At 38.3% G+C, this 20847-nt stretch overlaps 1 protein-coding gene across 4 annotated transcripts in view; it reads right to left on the bottom strand.

Moving 5' to 3' along the window:
* The window catches only part of PTPRR (protein tyrosine phosphatase receptor type R), a 238971-nt gene that overhangs the window by 16817 nt on the left and 201307 nt on the right, over window positions 1–20847 (bottom strand). For 3 of the 4 annotated variants that reach the window (XM_079775288.1, XM_079775289.1, XM_079775290.1), the window contains 5 exons: window positions 18199–18278; window positions 17399–17536; window positions 6459–6569; window positions 4526–4683; window positions 540–653 (listed from right to left, as the gene is read on the bottom strand). In XM_079775288.1, the coding sequence (XP_079631414.1) occupies window positions 540–653; window positions 4526–4683; window positions 6459–6569; window positions 17399–17536; window positions 18199–18278 (601 nt within the window). The remainder of the gene's footprint in view (window positions 1–539; window positions 654–4525; window positions 4684–6458; window positions 6570–17398; window positions 17537–18198; window positions 18279–20847) is intronic. The other variant, XM_079775287.1, reaches the window with a different exon arrangement.

A 20847-nucleotide genomic window follows, 5' to 3' on the forward strand; every position in this document is an offset into this window, starting at 1 on the left:
GGGGCTGTAAGACGAAGAAGGAACAGTTACCACCACAAACAACCTGCATCAGAGACAAAGAGGGATTAGGCATAAGCTTTTGGTCTTGTTTTCTCTCTCTCTCTCTCTCTCTCTCTCTCTCTCTCTCTCTCTCTCTCTCCAAGGACATGCTTAGAGCTGAGAGAGAGAGAGAGAGAGAAACACCAATGTGAGAGAGAAACATTAATTGGTTGCCTTCCATATGTGCTTGGATTGAACCCAAAACCCAGGCATGTTCCATGACCAGGAATCAAACCAGCAACCTTTCAGTGCACAGGATGATACTCAACCCACCGAGCCACCCGGCCAGGCTGGTTTTGGACTCCTGATGGTCAGTATTGCAAATAACACTTTCTTTGATGGCTTTTGAATATAATGTATATTCTTAAGCACTTTACACAAATCACTACAGAGATTTAGGACTTTGGAGCCTGTGATGTTTGCAAAGTCAGGCTGGTCAGAGCAGGTTGTGACAGATAACGATGCTCTGATCGCTATGACCCAATCCCGCAGACACTCACCTGTCTACCCGAAGCTGGCAGACAATGCTTAGCGGATCCACAACTCCTTCTTCTTTCAACTGTCGACAGCCAATGGATGTAGCAATAAAACACCCCGTTCTACCTATCCCTGCACTAAAAAGAAAGGACAAAGAATAAAAAGGTGGAAGAAAAACAGCAAAGATAAAATACATTTTTATAAAGGTACCTTTAAAGTTGAAACAACAGCTGGGATGAATAACAATAGCAACAGCAGCAGCTCTCATATACTGAGTATCACAACCTGGGCTCTGAGCTAAGTGCTTACACACATTCTCTCCTTTAGTTATATGCAGTAAGATGAGTTGGGTGGAGGGAGGTGTTGGGTGAGGAGAAGAGTGAAAAGTGCATTGTAACTGGTCTACAAAGAATAATAATAATTAGGGTCCGAATTTAGGTAAGGTATGGGCACTAAAAAGGAGGGGAGATACTTAGACACATCACAAATGTGAGTCTGAAAGACTGGAGTTGAACAGTCAGAAAAGCAAAAAGTCAAAGATGACCAGGATTAGAAGAATGGTAGTCCCCATGAGACAAAGGTGGAATTCTGGAATGAGGCCTGATTTGAGTTTGCTCTTGGATATACTGATGGTGAAGATTCTCATGAATAACTGAAAATTCAATTCAGTTTAGGAGAGAGGAGGTGCTAGAGGCACATATTTCTAAGTCATTTATAGTTGGATAGAAACACTGCCATCCAGAGAGTTTACATGTTTTTCGGTCTTAGACAGTATGTCATCAACCTAACAAGCCCTTTCTCTTTCTCTTTCTCTCCCTCTCCCTCTCTCTCAGCAATTTCAACCACTAGTGGTCATTATGTCAATTTCTTTTAAATTTACACTTAAATTCCCTGAGTTTCTCCTAAACTCTAGATTGGCATTCCATCTCATAGTTCGGACTCTGGATGTTACTATTTTGCACTTGCTTCATCTCAGTGCATCTAAACAGAGTCAGTTATATTTTCCCTCAATGGCATTGCCACTCAGCCCCAAGTTTTCCAGCTGCGAAATCTTGGAGACATTTTCAACATCTCCCCCCTCACCTCCCACATTCAGTCTGTTACCAATTCCTATATTTTCCACCTTTACTGAAGCTTTGTGATCCATTCTTTCCTTTCTATAGACTGTGCTCACGTTTTTGACATCTTACTTCATGATTAGCAATGATCTCATTATGGTTTCCAAGTCTCCAGTCTTTTCCTGGACTAATTCACAATACACACAGCTGCTAGGGACCTGATCATATTACTCTACTCAAAACTGTAGATGGCTCCCAATAGTTATAGCACAACATCTAAGCTCCCTCCTATGGTACTCATGACCTTGAATAATATGAATGTGACTAATTTTCAAGCTTAATGTCTTTTTATTGTAGTCCTTGTACCCTTTGTGCCATTTTTTCATTTACACGAATAATTGCAACAACAACAAAAAAAGCCTTTCGTTTTCCAATTTTCCTTTCTGTGTTGATGTTGATGATATTTCTTCAGTGGAAAAAAAAATGCCATCTCTACCACCTTTTAAAACCACAAACATTGGTTATTTTTAAAGATCCTGTTCAACATTATTCCAATGTTTAGAGGTTTTCTTTAAACTTCCTAGTTTGAATTAATAGCTCCCGTCTTGGCACTCAAATAGCATTTACGTCCTCCTATTTAGAACTTGTTTCTGTGAATGTGAGCGCAAAGGAATTCCAAAATAGAATGGGCCCCTTTTAGTTGAAGGGTCTATCGAGAGTTTGTTTCATTAAAGATAGAGGATTTGAACTGTACCATATGAATGGCAGGCATTTTGGTTATCATGAATGAGAGAAAATATTCCCGGCATGGGAAGGGTTTAAGGAAAGAATTGCTGCAGAACACCTATATGATGTGCAACAATGAGTAGGTTAAGTTTGGCTTGAAGAGAGAATTGTTTGAGAGAGATAGTGGGAAAGAAGACTGGGAAGGTACACTGAGACCTATTAAGGGTCTCACATGGAAAGGTAAGAGGTTTGGACTTTATCTTCTAAAACTTCTTCATATTTTAGAATTTGATGAAAACTAGTAAATTTCACTTTCCAGAAAAACTCACATAACATTAGGTACTCAAATTTGTGTAAGTAATTTCAAGGAGTTCCCTGACTCCTGTAGCTCATGCATAGACCCAAGGTTATGAACTTTTGTTCTAGGCAACGGGAAGCCATTGAGAAGTTCTGAGCAGGGAATCCATGTGATGTAAGAGGGTTTTAGGAGCCTGATCAAAGAGAAGTGCATTGGGGAGGCTATAGTAGGTATGGGTCTGGGGAAATGGGGTGTGTGTGCAATTAGCCGACTACTTCTAAAATATACGAATGAGATCATAAGGGCCTGAACTTGGGTGTTTGGACAGGAAGTGAAGATTATGGGAGCTTTAAAGGGAAAGCCAATCTAATGACTGATTAGATACTGAGGCTGGAATTAAGAGAAAGGCCAAAGATAACTGTCAGTATTAGAGGTTGAATGCCTGGAAGAAAGATGGTCTCGTTCTTAGAAATACTAATCAGAAGGGGAGCTGATTTTGTAGGAGCAGTAACTAGTTCATTTTGTATATCTTCAGTGTTTTATGATTTTGGGTGGGGGACAGTTCCAGCCTAAAGGATGGCCTATGAGGCTGTTTTTCCTCAGCCCCAAGCTAAGTTTAGGATAAAGCTTAATGCTAAAAATTGGATAATGATGCTTTTGAATAAGTAGACATATAGTAAAATTTACTCTTAATTAAACCACAAAAGTTCAAAAAAGAAAGAGGCTAAAATTATCATCTAAAACAGAGATGGGGAACATCCGGCCCATGGGATGTATAAGGCCATCGAAATCATTTGGGCCGGCCCTGCCAAGGCATTACGGGTGAGTTAATGAAATGTTTGACCAAATATAGCAGGCTAATTTTTAAGTTGATAATTTTGTGTGGCCCATGAATGATGTTACCAATATCCAAATGGCCCTTGGCAGAAAAAAAGGTTGCCCACCTCTGATCTAAAATAATGTATTTTGTTTATTAAAGATATCATCAAAAGTTATCTTACAAGACTCATGACATTAAATGAAGCAACAAAAATTATAGTATTTTGAGGAAGTACGAAGAATAAGTGGCTAGTTATTGAAATATCTTTAAAAATAGTTGCTCTTTTGGGGGGCACACTAAAAGGAAAACGAGGATGAGGTGAGGTATCCATTGTGAGAGGAGAGCTTTGAGGGAAGAGGACCACCAAGGGCATCAGTTGCTTTTATGGGCTTAACCTCTATCAGCCCATGTTCTAGTAACAGCACTTTGCTTTCCTTTTTTAAAAAAATATATTTTTATTGATTTCAGAGAGGAAGGGGAGAGAGAGAGAGAGAGAGAAACATCAATGAAAGAGAATCATTGATTGGCTGACTCTTGCACGCCCCCTACTGGAGATTGTGGGCATATGCCCTGATGAGGAATTGAACCAGGGACCCAGCTGGGCTTGTTTTCCTTTTGGGGAACTACCACTTGACCATGTGCCATTTAATAATTTATTTCCATCTGTTTTTCATGAAATAATTTTTAAAATAGTTGACTGACTAAATGTGAAATAATAATAAATGTTACCAAGATAAAAATTCAAGTATAGTTCAGGTGCCATCTTAAAACAACAACAAAAAAGCCACTAATAGTTCATTCTTAGTGTATATTATACTGATGAAATGAATCAAAATAAGTTTCAAGGTAGAGGACTGAATTAGCCAGTTTCCTGAGCCATTTATTCAGAAGTGGTATTTCTTCCACTGTATAATTGCTTGTTGAAAATGCCCTAATATTGCACTGTAAACATCATCTTGATCAAGACTCAAATATGAGGAAGTTAACCAATTTCAATAAGTATTTGATTTACTGACAACTAAGAAGGAAAACCCAACTTCTATCTACGCTACGACTTTACAAAGGATGGACTGTTTGCTTGGGCGGAAAGGAAAGTTCGTGCCTTACCTGCAGTGGACAACCACAGGCCCTCGGCCTGCAGAAGCAAGTCTGTCTTCTTCGACATCCAGCATGAGTTGTAGAAGGGGCTGGGCACTGTCTGGAGTCTTGTGATCAGGCCATGAGGTGTACCAGTAATGCTTCACATGCTGGGTGTGACTTCCTTGCTGAAAATAGCAACAGCCACCAAGTGTCTCATTTACTTGTGTAACTAAAAGTCATCCAAACCACAATACTGCATGCCTTCTCTCATTCCCATCTTGCTGTCAACTTATTTCTAGGTGGTAAATTTTTTTTTTGTGTGTGTGTGTGTGTGTTAATCCTCACCCGAGGATATTTTTTCCATTGATTTTTTAGAGAGAATTGAAGGGAAGAAGGGAGGGGGAAAGAGAGAGACAGAGTGAGAAAGAGAGAGAGAAACATCAATATGAGAGAGACACATTGATTGGTTGCTCCCGAATGCACCCCAACCAGGCCAGGTATCGAACCAGTGACCCTTCCATGTTCAGGCTGATGTTGTAACATCTAAGCAACACCAGCCAGGGCTCTAGGTAATTTTTTAAGAACAACCCTCCACCTTGAGAAAACTTTACTGTAAATATCCTGATATCAAAGTTTGACAGTCTTACCTCTATTAAATGATACACAATGATACAATATGGTGTACATGTGAAACCTATATAATTTTATTAACCCATGTCATCCCAATAAATTTAATTAAAAATTAAAAAAAATAAAGCAGAAAAAATCTATGTTTGTAATTTACTATAATAAACAAAATGGTAGATAAAAAGGTAGCCAAGAAAGAATTGGGAGGCCCAAAAGAAAGAAAGAAAGAAAGAAAGAAAGAAAGAAAGAAAGAAAGAAAGAAAGAAAGAAAGGAAGAAAGGAAGGAAGGAAGAAAGAAAGAAAGAAAGAAAGAAAGAAAGAAAGAAAGAAAGAAAGAAAGAAAGAAAGAAAGAAAGAAAGAAAGAAAGAATTTGGAGATAGTGTGCTTCCTGCTCTTTGAACTTTCCTGACAGGTTACTAAAAACATTTAACCAATATAAACACATACTGTTACATGCAATCACTGCAATACTTCTACACTCATCCCAAATTCCGTTTTTTAAACAGCAGTGAGAAATTCCAGTAATCAAGAGGCTCAGGGGTCACTGGTTAGAAATGCTTTGAGGGAGGGTCCATGTGGGGTCCTGGCATGATCTAGGCACTTAGGACGTATGTTTAAAAACAGGCTTTGCTAGGTGCCTTCCTACCCCCAGCTTCTCCTTACAAACCACGAGAGCAGCCGTGCCCCTGCTCTCTCTGTGATGACTGTCCTGGCAGTGCGGGTCTAGGTGGGACTGAAACCTCTGAGATGATTGTTCTCTGGAATCAGAAACAATACCATGGCAACATTCCTCAGCATCTGCTGCCCGTTAGTGAAATAGATAATTTTCCTATGATGTAATCTGGTCTGGGGAAAATCCCTATAAATTACTGTAACTCCAAGTGTGGAAGATCTCATCAACACTTCAGGCTTGTCTTGCCTCCCACAGCCACCCACAAGCACAGATTTTCTCTCTCAGAGTCTCCACGTCTTACTTAAAGCTGCATAAGCCCAAGTGACACTAAAAAACATCACGGCAAAGTCTCTAGAACAAACCTTTAGCTAAAGGCATTCAAAAGGTTAAATCAAGAGATTTCTTATTTATGCAAATTAGATAATAACATCTTCCTTAGTGAATTTCCTTAATATATACTTATTTAATTATTCCATACTTAATTGTAGCTGACAACAAAGAAATACATGAGGGGATGATTATAATTTCTCTTTCCTCTTGACAGTATTTAATTGGTTTAAATTAAATCTGTAGCACTTATTAGGATAATAATTTCAAAGTATAAATGTTATCCTCTAACATCATCTACTTTGTAGATAGCTATAGCCATGTAATCTTACCTTTAAGACGAGGTTTCGAACAGTATAGTTTTCACATTCATTGACATTGATAACCAGAACCTCGACTTTTCCATAAATTCCTCTCTTTTCGGGCCAGTATAACACACATTTCTGATGAAGGAGAGAGAAGAACACAGCAAATATTAATGATGTTCATTGGCCTTGGAGTGCTTCTCATTCAAGCATCTCAAGAGTTGCTTATTTAATTAGTTTTTTAAAAATCAGGTATCAATGTTTACAATTCTGTGAATGTACTAAACCACTGAATTGTATACATTAAACGTGATTTTTTACAGCATGTAAATTACATCTCAAAAAAGTTGCTTTTTTTAAAAAAAAATTAAGTATCATGTTTTGCATGTTCTTGGCAAACACTATTGCTGTTAATCCCATACCAAAAAATAAAGGTAGAATTTCCCAAAACTCCACAGAGAAATTGAGAATGAACTAAAAACTTAATTAGTAACTGAGAAATTAATATCCACACATTAGAGTTTACCATGCAATGACTAGAAATAAAAGAAGTCTTTTCTCGTGATAACGGAGGCAAGTCACATTTCCCTGCTCCATCGAGGGGAAGTGTCTCCTGAGCACCTGCAATGTGTTAGACGCCATAGGGTGACGTTCCCCTTGTGTGGGAGGCAGCGGTAAGGACAAGTAATGCCTGTATGAGAGCATACTTTTCAGGACCAATGGTCATTTCACCTAGGGGGTCCATTACAATGGATGTCTAACAAAATTACTTTAAAATATTTTTATAATGGATGCTCTTTGAAGGGTTTAATAACAGTAATAATAATCATATTACAAACAAGGCAATATAGTATTGTGGTTAAGGTGCAGGCTTTGGGTCAGAGAGCCTGGGTTCACCTTTTGGTTCTACTTATTATTTGCTGTGAATCCGTCAGCAAGATACTCAAACTCTCTGGCCTCAGTTTCTTCATGATTTACTCTGTGGGAAGCACTTAGAACCAAGTCAGGCAAATAAAAAGCACTCAAACCTGTTGCTGTTATTATTATTATTATTATTATTATTATTATTATTATTTATTATTATTACTAGTGTTCTGTTTTACAATTACTGGGCTTTATAGCTTCCATAGAAAGTGGTTAGGTCATTAATTATGAGTTACATCTGGTATTAAATTTTATAGTATTATGTCCAAGCTTTATTATTAAAAGAAAACTATGAAATTAGATTTAAGCACACATATCATTTATTATTTCACCTCTTAACCATCTGCAAAAGACCTATTACATTTTTTACCACATATTTTAGTGATTAAGAATGTCAAGTGTGACAGTTGATGTTTTATTGCAATTGCCAGGGAGGCAATGTTCATCTGAGAGGCATTGCTTAGATAGCACTGATTTTCTTCCAAACACACATGCACATTTATAGGGAAACACCTTCACCTGCTGCCTGCCAGCAGGACCTTTTAGTGTTCAAGACACTTGTGTCTTCACATATATGCCAAAGAAATATGATCACACTTGAAAAAATGAAGAACTTATAATTCAACGAAGCAGTAAAAGCATCACATCATTACAGAACTAGAGGAAAAGACATGTAAAGTAACAGAAACACACCTCCTGGATTCTATCATGCTGAGCACTAATTATTCCAAAGACAGGGTCACGAAGAAAGTCACTTTACCTGGTTGACTCACTGTATCTCTCATCCGTTACAGTAAAAACACATTTGCATCCTCTATATTCTGGTCCCTTTCCAAACAAAGTAAATCATTTCACCTCTGTTTACAGGCTGCCCCACACCCACGACTGTCAGGCAATCAGGCTAAAGGCTTACTCTGGCTGACATCACATTAACATTAAGGGGAAAAAAACCCCTTTTAAAAATAGAGCAATTTATTTCCCTACTCATTTATGAGTTGTCAAATGCCTAAAATTTCCCCAGCTTGTTAAAGATAATCATACTAACCAATTTGCCTGGTGTCTTTCAATGGAGCATCAATTATTTCACTGCAAGACCCGAGCTATTGTATTATCTTAAAACCCCTGCCTCCTGGATGAATCCAAGAAGAGACAAAGAATCCTGGGAAAAAAGTATTGAAAAAGAAAGAGGCATTCAGTGGTCCAGCAGTATGGCATATGTGCCGCATTGTCCACCATCAGGTCTGAGCGGCGGGCCCCTCTTCGGGAAGGTGGTTCTCAAAACCGGCAGGAAAAGCTTCGAGGCAGGAGCTCCCAGCCTGCACCCTGCCTCTCAACAATACTTGAACAGGCTTGTGCACCTACTTGATAAATGGAAGTACTACTTGCTTCTCTCCCAAGCTTGCCGGGGCCCTCTTGAATGTTTTTCTTGACTCTTTACCAAAAATGCAATTGGCAGCCAGCTCCCCGAAGACAATGCAATATGACTTGTTCATTCAAAGAACCCTTAATTAGCATCCCATCTCCTTTCTGAGATACAATAGCTTATTTTTACACACTGAATACATTCCCCGCCCCCCCTTTTAGGAGAATGTAGAAAAAGAGACCAGATAAGTGTGGGTGCTTCTGAATATAAGGTGGGGGAGATCTGCAAGTGTAGCTGTATCTAAGAGCACAAGTTCATGTTTAAATTATTTTCATGAACAGCTTTGTAGGGTTTCTTCATTGTGGTGCTAACAATGGTATGATAGGAGCAGAAAATGCAAGGAAGGAAAATACTCTCTTACAGATAATATTGTGAAGCTACAGTAATTGTAGGTAATTCAAAATAGCATGCTACCTAGCAGAATATAACCCCAAATCACCACTATTCTTCTGCTAACTGGTCTGATCCTTTAAGTAAAATTATCTATTAATTCTAAGAATTTGTGATTTGGAGGAAAAAAAGAGGTTTTCAGAGGACCGTGTGTCCCTTGGTGCAAACAAGTAATTGGCAAACTCTGACTAAAAGATTCTGGACATCAACCAGTTCGTCATAATCAGTGGTTCATAGCCAAAGCAGGATGCAATGCAAACTCATAATTTTATGAGCTTTTCTTTCTTTGAACTTCCCTCTCACCCCCACCACGGTAGGGCTATTTGGGTATAAAGAAGAAAGTCCAGCTAGTTGGTTAGTTGCCTGGGAAAAATCTTTTTAAAAATTTACTTTCTCTTTAAATTCCATGCATTTAAAAATCAAAAGAGATTTTGCTCTATGAGCTAAAGTCCTGTATCATCACATAGAGAGTGTCTCTAATTAAATAAAAAGAAGATGGGCTGTTTCATTTGGGTACATTTGCATATGAGAGGGATAGAATGGGTCAGATTGTCTACTGTTATTATACTGTAGTTAGTCTTATTCCTGGTTTTCCATATGAATATTACTAACATAGTATAGCAATTTAATATTAAAAGTACCTTCACTAAGATCACTCAATCCCTTTCAGAATCATTTGAGTTAGGTAGAGCAAGTAGCAAGTATTACTACTATTATTATTATTATTATTATTATTATATCTTTTTACAACAGAGAAAACTGAAACCCAGATGTTTTGCTAGGGGTCTTTTGGATAATTCCCTTGGGGGCTAGGACCCTCTGAGAAAATATTACTTTACTAGAGGCCCAGCACATGAAATCATGCGCGAGTAGCTTGCTGCCATTTGCTGCTTGTCACCCCGCCCACCGCTTGTTGCTCCCCGCCCCGCCCACCGCCGTTTGTGGGCTGGTGGGGTCGGGGGAGAGAGAAGGGACTGAGAGGTGGTCAATGAAACTCATGGCGACTGGTCGAGTGGTCATTCTGGTTGTTACGCTTATGGTCCCTGGCCTTTTATTATATAGGATAAATTCAACTTGTCCTCTAACTCTTATCTGCACATTTGTCTAAAGTTCTAGATCAGGGGTCCTCAAACTTTTTAAACAGGGGGCCAGTTCACTGTCCCTCAGACGGTTGGAGGGCTGGACTATAGTTTAAAAAAAAACTATGAACAAATTCCTATGCACACTGCACATATCTTATTTTGAAGTAAAAAAACAAAACGGCAAAAACACCCGCATGTGGCCCGCGGGCCGTTGTTTGAGGACGCCTGCTCTAGATAGTTATTTCTAGACACTTAGTAGACTTAACCATCCAAAGGTCTCCAGGAGTCTTCAAACTTAGATGAAAAAATGGAACTCACTTTCTTCTCTCACAAATCTTCCCTTGCTGCCCATCTAGGTTCATGACATCCTCCTCCAGTCAGTCTCCCAGCCAGACATCCTGAATCAAACTCTCTGATTCCCTCCCATTCCATCAGAAACTAAACACTGTGTCTTCTTTCTCTGGAACAACTTGTAAATCTGTGCCCTTTTCCCAGTACACTCTTCCATTGCCTTAATTCTGCACCTCATTACCAGTTACCTGGACTGTTACTACAACTTCTCACCTATTTCCCTGCTTCCTCTGGCTTTTCTCAAATCCCAATCCTATATCCTGCCACCAATTATATTCCTAATATACAAATTACATCATGTCACTCCATTTCGAAACATCTTTAGTGGCTCCCTGCTGCCTATATAAGGAAGCCAAAAGTTTTGTTTTGTTTTTGGTATAGTTCTATGTTCTTTGGCACAACGTAACATTCCAGTCTCATCTCCCTTCACGCCCTACTATGCTACGCTCAAGCCACACCAAACTGCAGGGCCCAGGCAGGCTGTGTGGTCCCCTGTCTGCCTTTGCATGCCAATGCGCTGCCTGCATTGTTTCCTGTGGGCACCTACTCACTCATCAGGACTTTATTAAAAAGCTGTAAGGCTTTGTATGAACTATTTGGACAAAGAAATGTAATAAAAATTCATCTTTCTATAATTTTATCAGAGAGACAAAGGAAGGGAGTGAAAGAAGGGAAAACAGAATATGATTTTTACATGACTTTTTGAGATTAAACTTTGCAGAGTGTTGACTAGGTCAATCAATGGGGTAAATGAAATATATAAGTCAAGTCACATAGCTCACATGAAAGACGCATGTAAATACTATAGAGAAAGAATACAGCTGTGTATACTTGAGAGAAGTATTATGTTAGGCCAAATCACCAAGTAATTCCCTCACTTTATGAGAGGTAAATGTGGTACTTTACTGCTCTCTGAGGCCAACTGTGGGTTGCTTGCTCTCTAATGTCTTGCATCAGTGTTTGGCCTGTTATGCTGGGGCAATAATTAAGTGCATGAGCTTTGGAATCAAATAAACCTGGATTAAAATTTGGCCTCCATCACTCACTAACTTTGAGGCTTTAGACAAATGGCTTACCCTCTCTGAGCATCTCATTTCTCATCCATAATAGAGGGATAGCAAAACCGACTTTGTAGAGTTATGAGTGAAAATAACTGAATTAATGATGAATTGTGCTTAGCACGTACTTTCAATAAATGGTAGTGAGTAGAAAATGTCATCCACAGTATATGTAATATGATAATTTAAAGCTACTTCCTTTCTTTCTTAGAAAAGGATGAGAGGGGCATCAAGTGACTCCCTGAGGTGGTCTAAAGATTCTGGAAATGTGCAAATGCTATTTCCATTTTTGAACTGAACCAATTCCAGCTTAGCAATAATTCACCTTTAAAAGAGTTTGAACACTGTGTTTTTAATGTTCTCTTTCTTGCAGGAGGAATTCCCTTCTTCTTGCAATTTATCTAAAGGAAGGAACTAAAATTTACCAGCCATACAATCTCTTCTCTCTTATGAAATAGAACTGATTTTTCAGCTTCATTTGGGAAGTTTTTGTTTATAGTCATTTTATTAAAAGACTATAAGAATATTGGTATTATTAAATAAGAGCTGGAAATTCTTCATTTATTTATTTAAAAAGTATAAAGGTTCATGAAAATATAAAGCCTGGGAATTTCTAAAGATAACTCCACCTTCATTTTTTTGGGAGGAAATGATTTTTGTCTATTCTAAACAATGACGCTTAACACAATTGAAAGTTGGCACATTTTTGGTAAACAGCGCTTTCCTGGGAGTGTAAAGTCTGCTGCGTTTTTCTTCTGAGCCAGACTTCTCAGTATCATTTTGATCTGTAAAACATCAAGAGTTTCCTCTATCGTAATATATTTACATCTTCAGAGAGTCTGGGTAGAAAGGAATTTCATTTTATTTTAATGAATAATCAACAATGAAAAAGAATTTTTACTGCAATATTTGGGATTATGACTAGCACAGGACAATACACACAGAAAATCACACATAGAAAACATGATATACTTAACTTTGATATTTCCAGAAGGTATATCCCCGACATTTAAAAAGACAAGAGGCTAAAACTTGTAAGAAAAATAATAATACCTTTCCAATTTCTAAATTTAGTCAAAGAGAAAAACAAAGACCTCAATCACCCTTTAGTGTGATCATTACTATTCTTTCTTTCTTTTTTTAAAAAAATATTTTATTGATTTTTTTACAGAGAGGAAGGGAGAGGGATAGAGTTAGAAACATCAATGAGAGAGAAACATTGATCAGCTGCCTCTTGCACACCCCCTACTGGGGATGTGCCCGCAACCAAGGTACATGCCCTTCTCCGGAATCGAACCTGGGACCCTTGAGTCCGAAGGCTGACGCCCTATCCACTGAGCCAAACCGGTTAGGGCTACTATTATTTCTTAAATCTAGCTTTCAACAGATCCACTTGGCTTTCCCAATGAAGAATGTGAATTACGAGAGTGGTACCGAGGGGTACCTCCAACTGTGTTTAGGTTGAAAAATAAAGAACAAGAGGTGTTCTCTTCCTTTCCAGATGCAGAATGGAAAGTCCTGAGCATCACAGTGAACCAACTCAGCATCACATTGAAATGCAGATTAATCTCATGCAGCACTTCTGTTAGAATGCCAACCTTGGTCTTGGGGACAAAGGAGAAGAATTGGAACTTTGGCATATTTTCCAAGTCTTATCCTTACTAGACACCTTTAAAATATGTCACATGTTAGCCTCCAGGGAATGCTTTCTGACTAACCAACAATCTTAGCTGCTTCTATCCTGATGAAAGAAACCCTGGTTCAAGAAAAAGTTAAAGCACTAAAGACACAGTTCTTACCCTTTCTATGCGAGTGAACAAATACATCACAAGATTTGAGGATTGAAATGCTCAGTGCTTTTTCCAATGTTCATACTATATGGTTCTACTTTTAATCGAAGAGGATATAGAATTAGTAAGGGTATGAATGTGCTTTTAGCAAACAAAGTATTGAGATAATTATAATTCAAAACAAAGTGGACAGGATAATGCATTCTACTCAGATCTAGGAAATGTTGCTACAAGTTCCGTATTGTCAGTTGTTTGCTTTCATACCTCTGTAGGTATCATTCAACTGATTTTTGGTTTCTATTGTTGCTATTGAGAAGCCATTTGTCCGTTACTCTGGTTGTTAATATTATCTCCATTCAGGTATCTAGTTGCAGATTTATTTTGAGGTATCCAGCTTAGGGTTTATTGTGCTTTTCAAATGTGAGAGCTCATGTCTTTCATCAGTTTTAGAAAATCTATGACCATTATTTCTTCAAATATTACTTTGTGTTTTATATTCTTCCATTTCTTCTCTATAAGACATATGTTGGCCATTTAAATATTACCCTCTCTGTATAATAAACTCTCTTTCATATTTTTGGTCATTTCAAGTTTCTAGATAATTTTCTTAGCTCTCTTTTTTTAAATCCAGTAATTGTTCAGCTGTGTCTAGCCTACTATTAAACCTGCCTAAAGAGATTTTTCTTTTTCATAATAGTGTCTATATAGTAATTATGTCTAGTACTCCTTGGTTTAAAATTCTCCCTAGTCTTTTAAAATTGTAACTTGCTCTTTTCATTTGCTTATTATTTTATAATTTGTGTGCTTAATTACAAAAATATAGCTTAGACTGTATAGCCTCTATTATTCATTTTTTTTGTGGGTCTATTTCTATTACTTGTTGCTTCTTCTGATTTTCCTTATAGTGTTTCCTTGTGTGTCTCACAATGCTGACTTATGAGTTTGTTTGGTTGGGCTTTTTCTGTGGAAATTCTGTGAACTAGATGCTGAGAGTGTATGCATCCAAAAAGGTTTTGCCTTTGTTTCTGTGAAGTGCCACAGAGCCTTACCAAGCCAGTATTACTTTTTATATAAATTACTCCACTTGGCATTTCCTGGCTTTGAATTCTGAATACTCAAGAGAACCTTTTTATTTATCCCAAGAGAAGCCTGGACTAAGATAGATGAATTTCCTGCTATAGTCCTATTTTGGTAGGCGGGTTTATTGTCCTGGTTCACCTTTTCACTGCAGGCCCAGCCCTTGCAGGTGCTCCCCTTATGGAAGGTCTCCGTTCTAACTCCTGGCTTCTGTGAGCCACAGGCTTGGGCTCTGTGTTGTCTTTAAAACACAAGTAACCTGTAATTCTCTGGTTTGTTGCCTTTTATTCTGTTTTTAATTGCTGGGATTTCCTTCACATTATTTTTCAAGCTCTGCTGTACCTGTTATTTCATATTTTACCCAGTATAACTGGTTTTGTAACGGAAGATTTTTCAGGTTATCTTGTCTGCCATATTATCTAAGTTCCATGGATGTATATACATTTTTAACTTTGAAGAATATTCTTCTACCATGAAGGCAAAATGTCACGAATATTAAACAACTGTGCAGGAATTGTCAGTGGCTTAATATGTTTGATTGATTGAGAGTGGGTGAAACTGCTGAGAATGTGATGGGTCACTTTTATTATGCCACCTCAGGCTTTCATATAAAATTCATAGAAATGCATTTATTTAGTAAACCACGTAGTTAATTAAGTATATACCTTCATCTACTGGCCAAGTATATATATTTTTTCCAAAATAAATTTCAGAAAAAAATCCTTCATCTATTGCAGCAAAAATGGAAGAAAACAATAAACTTTATTGATTTTTTACAGAGAGGAAGGGAGAGGGATAGAGAAAACAATAAACTTTAAAAAACTTATAAATTCTTGTTGTGAGCCTGGATTTTTTTGATTAGCAGTTGGATTATATTATACTCAGGGTTACAAGTTATCAAAGGGGTAGAAGGGGAAATTCAGTTTTCTTAAATTCTTCTTATCCTGGGGAAGCCCTGTTGTAGTAATTTCAACAAGAAAACAAACACAAAAGCTGACTAAAATCAGACTGTAAACTATGCCAACAAGATGACAAGATGCCCTAAAATGTAAGCAGTGCCTAGGCTAGCACCCTTTGGGAATTACACAATTTTACTTTATTATTATCACTAGAGGCCCCATGCACGAAATTCGTGCAAATATAGGCCTTTGCAGTTGCGGCTGCCTGGATCCCTCCCTTGCAGCCACAGCTGCTGCAGCCCTGGCTTTGTCCCAGAAGGACATCCTTATTAGCATATTACACTTTTATTATTATAGATTGTTGATAGTATTGCAGATGTCTCCCATTTCTCCCCTTTTACCCTTCTCTGCCCAACCCATACCCCACCCTCAGGTCTTCACCACCCTATTATCTATGTGACATACCTCCATGTGGGGGTGGGGAGACAAAGAGAGAGAAACACAATTTTATTTTTATGATGCAAAGTACAGAATGAGTATTCTTGTCCATAAGTTAGATCCTTAGAAAAGTTGACTAGCATGGAAATAGAATCTAATTTTGGACTTCTTCTTATAAAGATACTGAGTAAGTTGCTTGGATATTATAACTTCCTTCAAATCTTTCTTCAAATCTCACTTTCTTAATGAGGCTCATCCACTATACAACACTGCAGCTTACACTTCCTTCTCAGCTCCTCCCTACAGCCCAGCACACCCATGCTACTTTTTTCTATAGTATTTATCCCTTCTAATATACATACATATATATATATATATATATATATATATATATATATATATATATATATTGATTTCAGAGAGGAAGGGAGGGGAGAGAGAGATACAAATATTAGTGATGAGAGAGAATCGATTGGCTGCCTTCTGCACATTCCACACTGAGGATAGAGCTCATAACCTGAGCATGTGTCTTTTTAAAAAATATATATATATTATTGATTTTTTACAGAGAGGAAGGGAGAGGGATAGAGAGTTAGAAACATCCATGAGAGAGAAACATCGACCAGCCGCCTCCTGCACACCTCCCACTGGGGATGTGCCCGCAACCAAGGTACATGACCTTGACCAGAATCAAACTTGGGACCCTTCAGTCCACATGCCAATGCTCTATCCACTGAGCCAAACCAGTTAGTGCCTGAGCATGTGTCTTGATCAGGAATGGAACCGTGCCCTCCTGGTTCATAGGTCAATGCTCAACCACTTGAGCCATGACAGCCGGGTTGTCATTAAAATCTTTTTTCCCCCCAATATATTTTTATTGATTTCAGAGAGGAAGGGGAAGGGAGAGAGAGATAGAAACATCAATGATGAAAGAGAATCATTGATTGGCTGCCTCCTGCATGCCCCATACTAGGGATTGAGCCTGCAACCCAGGTATGTGCCCTTGACCAGAATCGAACCTGGAACCCTTCAGTCCACAGGATGAAGCTCTATCCACTGAGCCATGCCGGCCAGGCCCTTCTAATATTTTTATAAACGTACTGTATTATGTCTATTGTTTTTGTCGGTCTTCTCTGCCAACTCCAAGAGAGTTAAAATCTACCAAGAACATAAACCTTTGTGTGTTTTGCTTACCAATATATTGCCAACAACTAAAATAGTATTTGCCACATAGTAGGTACAAAAATTACTTGCTATACAAATGAATAATTTTTTATTTCTTTGCCTATAAATAGGCATAATTAGTGATAATTCCTGGTCTGTCCTTTCCTTACTGTGACATGTGGATACATAGGAGAAAAATGTGTATTCAATATATATTGATTTATCTGGGAAGCATAAAGTGACCTATCATTTAAATGCCTTAAAGTTTCCATCTTAAATCCATTATTAAGTACATGACAATTTTTCTTATACAATATGTCTCCTATAGCAACAGAAAATATATACATTTAGTACTTGGGCAAAGGTCATACCTCATTTTTTTCTTTGAGTTTTGTGATCATAACAATCACAGGACTATCTTCCTGCCAAACCATCTGCCAGAAATCATTCACGGTGTTGATCATGGGGCCCTGCGTGGCGATGAACGCTTTCTCTCTGCCACTGTAGCCCTAGTGTGAGTAAAGATACGAAAGATTGGCTTTGAAGTTCATGCCGTGCCCTGAAAACTTAGGTAAAATGTCTCAGAACAAAATGGCTCTGCTCGTCCAAAAGCAACACAGATTTCTGTGGCTTAATTGACCCCAGCAGCACAACCCATATGGCTGTTCTCCCAGCAAGCCAAGCATGGTGCACGGTGTTGCCTGTCAAAATGCTTCGTCCTCACCAGAGCACCCCAGCCACACACGCACAGGAAAGGAGGACTCACTGTAAAATACCCACTACCAATGTTGATTATTATTTTTTAAAATATATATTTTATTGATTTTTTACAGAGAGGAAGGGAGAGAGATAGAGAGTTAGAAACATCGATGAGAGAGAAACATCGATCAGCTGCCTCCTGCACACCCCCTCCTGGGAATGTGCCTGCAACCAAGGTACATGCCCTTGACCGGAATCGAACCTGGGACCTTTCAGTCCGCAGGCTGATGCTCTATCCACTGAGCCAAACCGTTAGGGCCCAATGTTGATTATGACTAAGCAAACAACAACAAAGAACTTGCTCTAACCAAGTTAAGTCAAAAGTAATCTATTCTAAGGAAAAAATATAACCTCATAGTCCAGATAGTAAGTTGACATGCTCATCAGAAAGAAATGATATTTATTTACTTACCCTAATATAATTAGCATTAATGTAGGTGCTCAATGAATCAGTTACATTTTTTGGTCTTAAACACACTCTGCTGAGGGGATCTAATGAAGAAAACAAAAAGGAGTATGTTAAACCGATATGTTTAATGTATCGACATTAAACACATTACTCTTTTTAAAGTTTCTTAGAACACCAACAACCAGTACATAGTACACCTGGTAACTTACATGTTGACTGGCTGACGTGTGCTAGTGTTTGTTGTCGTGTCTGTGTCTTGATGCATCTGTGTTTCTTGAGGGACATTTGGGCCCATTTGATGCCTGTTCCTGACATAAATCTCACCCACAAGCCTGAGATGGTGAGTTTACACTTCATGCCATTTATTTGTGGGTTCATGATTCTTGACCCCATTTCTCATTTGTGTTCCTTTTCTTGTTCTTTGGGTTTGGAATTTGCACTCACTCTTCCTACTCTTGTCTCTCTTCTGTCCTGCCCAACGACAAACATTTGGTCTGACTCAAATCCCTCTCACTATGTGGAAGAAGCTGTCTTCAGTTACCATGTGTTTGTTCACTGACAGCACAAATATCTGATATTGAAGAGATTATTACAGTGTCTTAAATTCTAATACCACTTTCCATCAAGAAGTTGAAAGATCCTAAGTATTTCCCAAACTGTTATCTGTAAATCATTTCTTCTGTAACATGTAGAATTAGGCCATATAATTTGTAAATGAGCTAATTCTTTATGAACCATGGTACTCTGGAAAATATGGTAGTTATTTTTACCAACATTTACATAAATGTATTAAGATCAAAGCATGCCTTTATGATTTCTTTAACCTGGAACATGCTGCACTTCTTGCAGGCAAGAATGGATAATTTTTACTATCTCTCTAAGACTCAGTGTCTAGCACAGTGCTTAAATACGTAGCAGACACTCAATAAATGTCTAGGGCATTGATTTAAATCGTCCCTTCCATTTCCTAAAGCTAGCTTTATGCATTCCTCCTCTCTAGCAGTTTTCTATTGTTCTTCAGACAGGCAAATTCTGAGAGCTTTTTATACCCACTGTTCCTACCTCCTCATCTACCATTCAAGTCTCGTGTACACTCCAATCTATCTGATAATGGTAATGTTAGGTATGCAGACACTACTCTTGCTCATGCCACCCTGACCATTTTGTTATTAAACCAAATGAGCTCAATGTGAGGTTTTTTTTTCATGACCTCTCTGTGGTATTCAAAAAACATTGACCACATATCTTTTTTAAAGTTCTCTCTTCCCTTGGATTCTGGGTCACAACATTCTGATTTTCCAGCTAACGCTTTGAAGGTCCGTTTTCAATCTCCTGCTTATTTCATCTGCCCCCTCCCCTAATTCTAGGACTCACCTTGGCCCTCCTCTATGCTCATTTGACACTGCTTTCTTAGGTAATTGTCAGGTAATTGATTCATTCCCATAACTTTCACTATTAGCTATATCATGAAGACTCCAAAATGTTTATCTTAGACTAGACTACTCTCCGCAGTGATAGGCCATGTTTTTCTATTTATTTCTTCTGGATTTACCACAGGCCTGTGAAATTCCACACGTCCCATGTGTTCCTGTTAGCCTCCTGTTAGTCTTTGTTAGATGTGCTCCCACCGCTCCAGAGCCCATGTTGGAAAACTAGTTGACCTACTGGGCTTGACCCTCCACATACAATTACTCATATTCTCTCTGTTCTATCTCCTGACATGCTCTGGGGCCTATTTTTCTTCTCTCTTCCCATGGCTGTCTTCTTAGACTAGGACGTGAGCATGCCATCTGATCTTATTGCTGTCAATCTTATTGCTGCCAAGGCGGTCTGATCACATCATCCCTGCCTCAATGCCATCCCTGGATCCTAATTGCCATAGCAGTATTTCCCAAACTGTTATCTGTAAATCATTTTTTTTTCTGTGACATGTAGAATTAGGTCATATAATTTATAAATGAGATAATCTTTAAAAAAGAAGTTTCAGTAATCAAATAAATACAGGAAACACTGACTTAAACAAAGTAGAACCACATCCCTTTGACTGAAGGGCTTTTCATGGTCTTTATTATGCTACTGGACCTTGTGAATTTCCAGGGAGCTATTACATATACATTTATTTACCCACTGACCTCATTTTTTTATGAATCCTTATTGACAATCCAGACAGCCTAGAGCAGCATTACCCAATAGAACTCTCTGTGATAACGGTAAAGGCTTCCTCATTCTCCAGGGTTCAGTTCAAGAAATACATTCTTTCTGAAGCCTTCCCTGGAATTCCCAGACAGAATCAAGCATTCCTGTCTTCGTGCAGGCTCTCTCCTATTTTAGTATTTACCACCTTATATTTCAGATACTTAAATTTCTGCCTTCCCTCAATGGATTTCGGTGAGCCCCTTGAGTGCAAAAGCTATATTTAATTAACTTTTGTATCCTTTGTGATTTCTATTTGGAATGTGGCTCATAGAATGTTTAATATCAGAATTTATTGCTATTAGAAAGAGTAAAACACTGCTTTTGGCTTTCTATATATTTTTCTTCTTAGCAAAGGGAACGGGAAAACTCTCATTCCATTTCAGTATCCACTGATTATTAGAGGTTTCCACAGACACCCTACACCACTCAGAATTGAAAACGCCTATTTCCTTCAAC

This window comes from Cnephaeus nilssonii, assembly GCF_951640355.1.
Source record: "Cnephaeus nilssonii genome assembly, chromosome: 6".
Taxonomy (NCBI): domain Eukaryota; kingdom Metazoa; phylum Chordata; class Mammalia; order Chiroptera; family Vespertilionidae; genus Cnephaeus; species Cnephaeus nilssonii.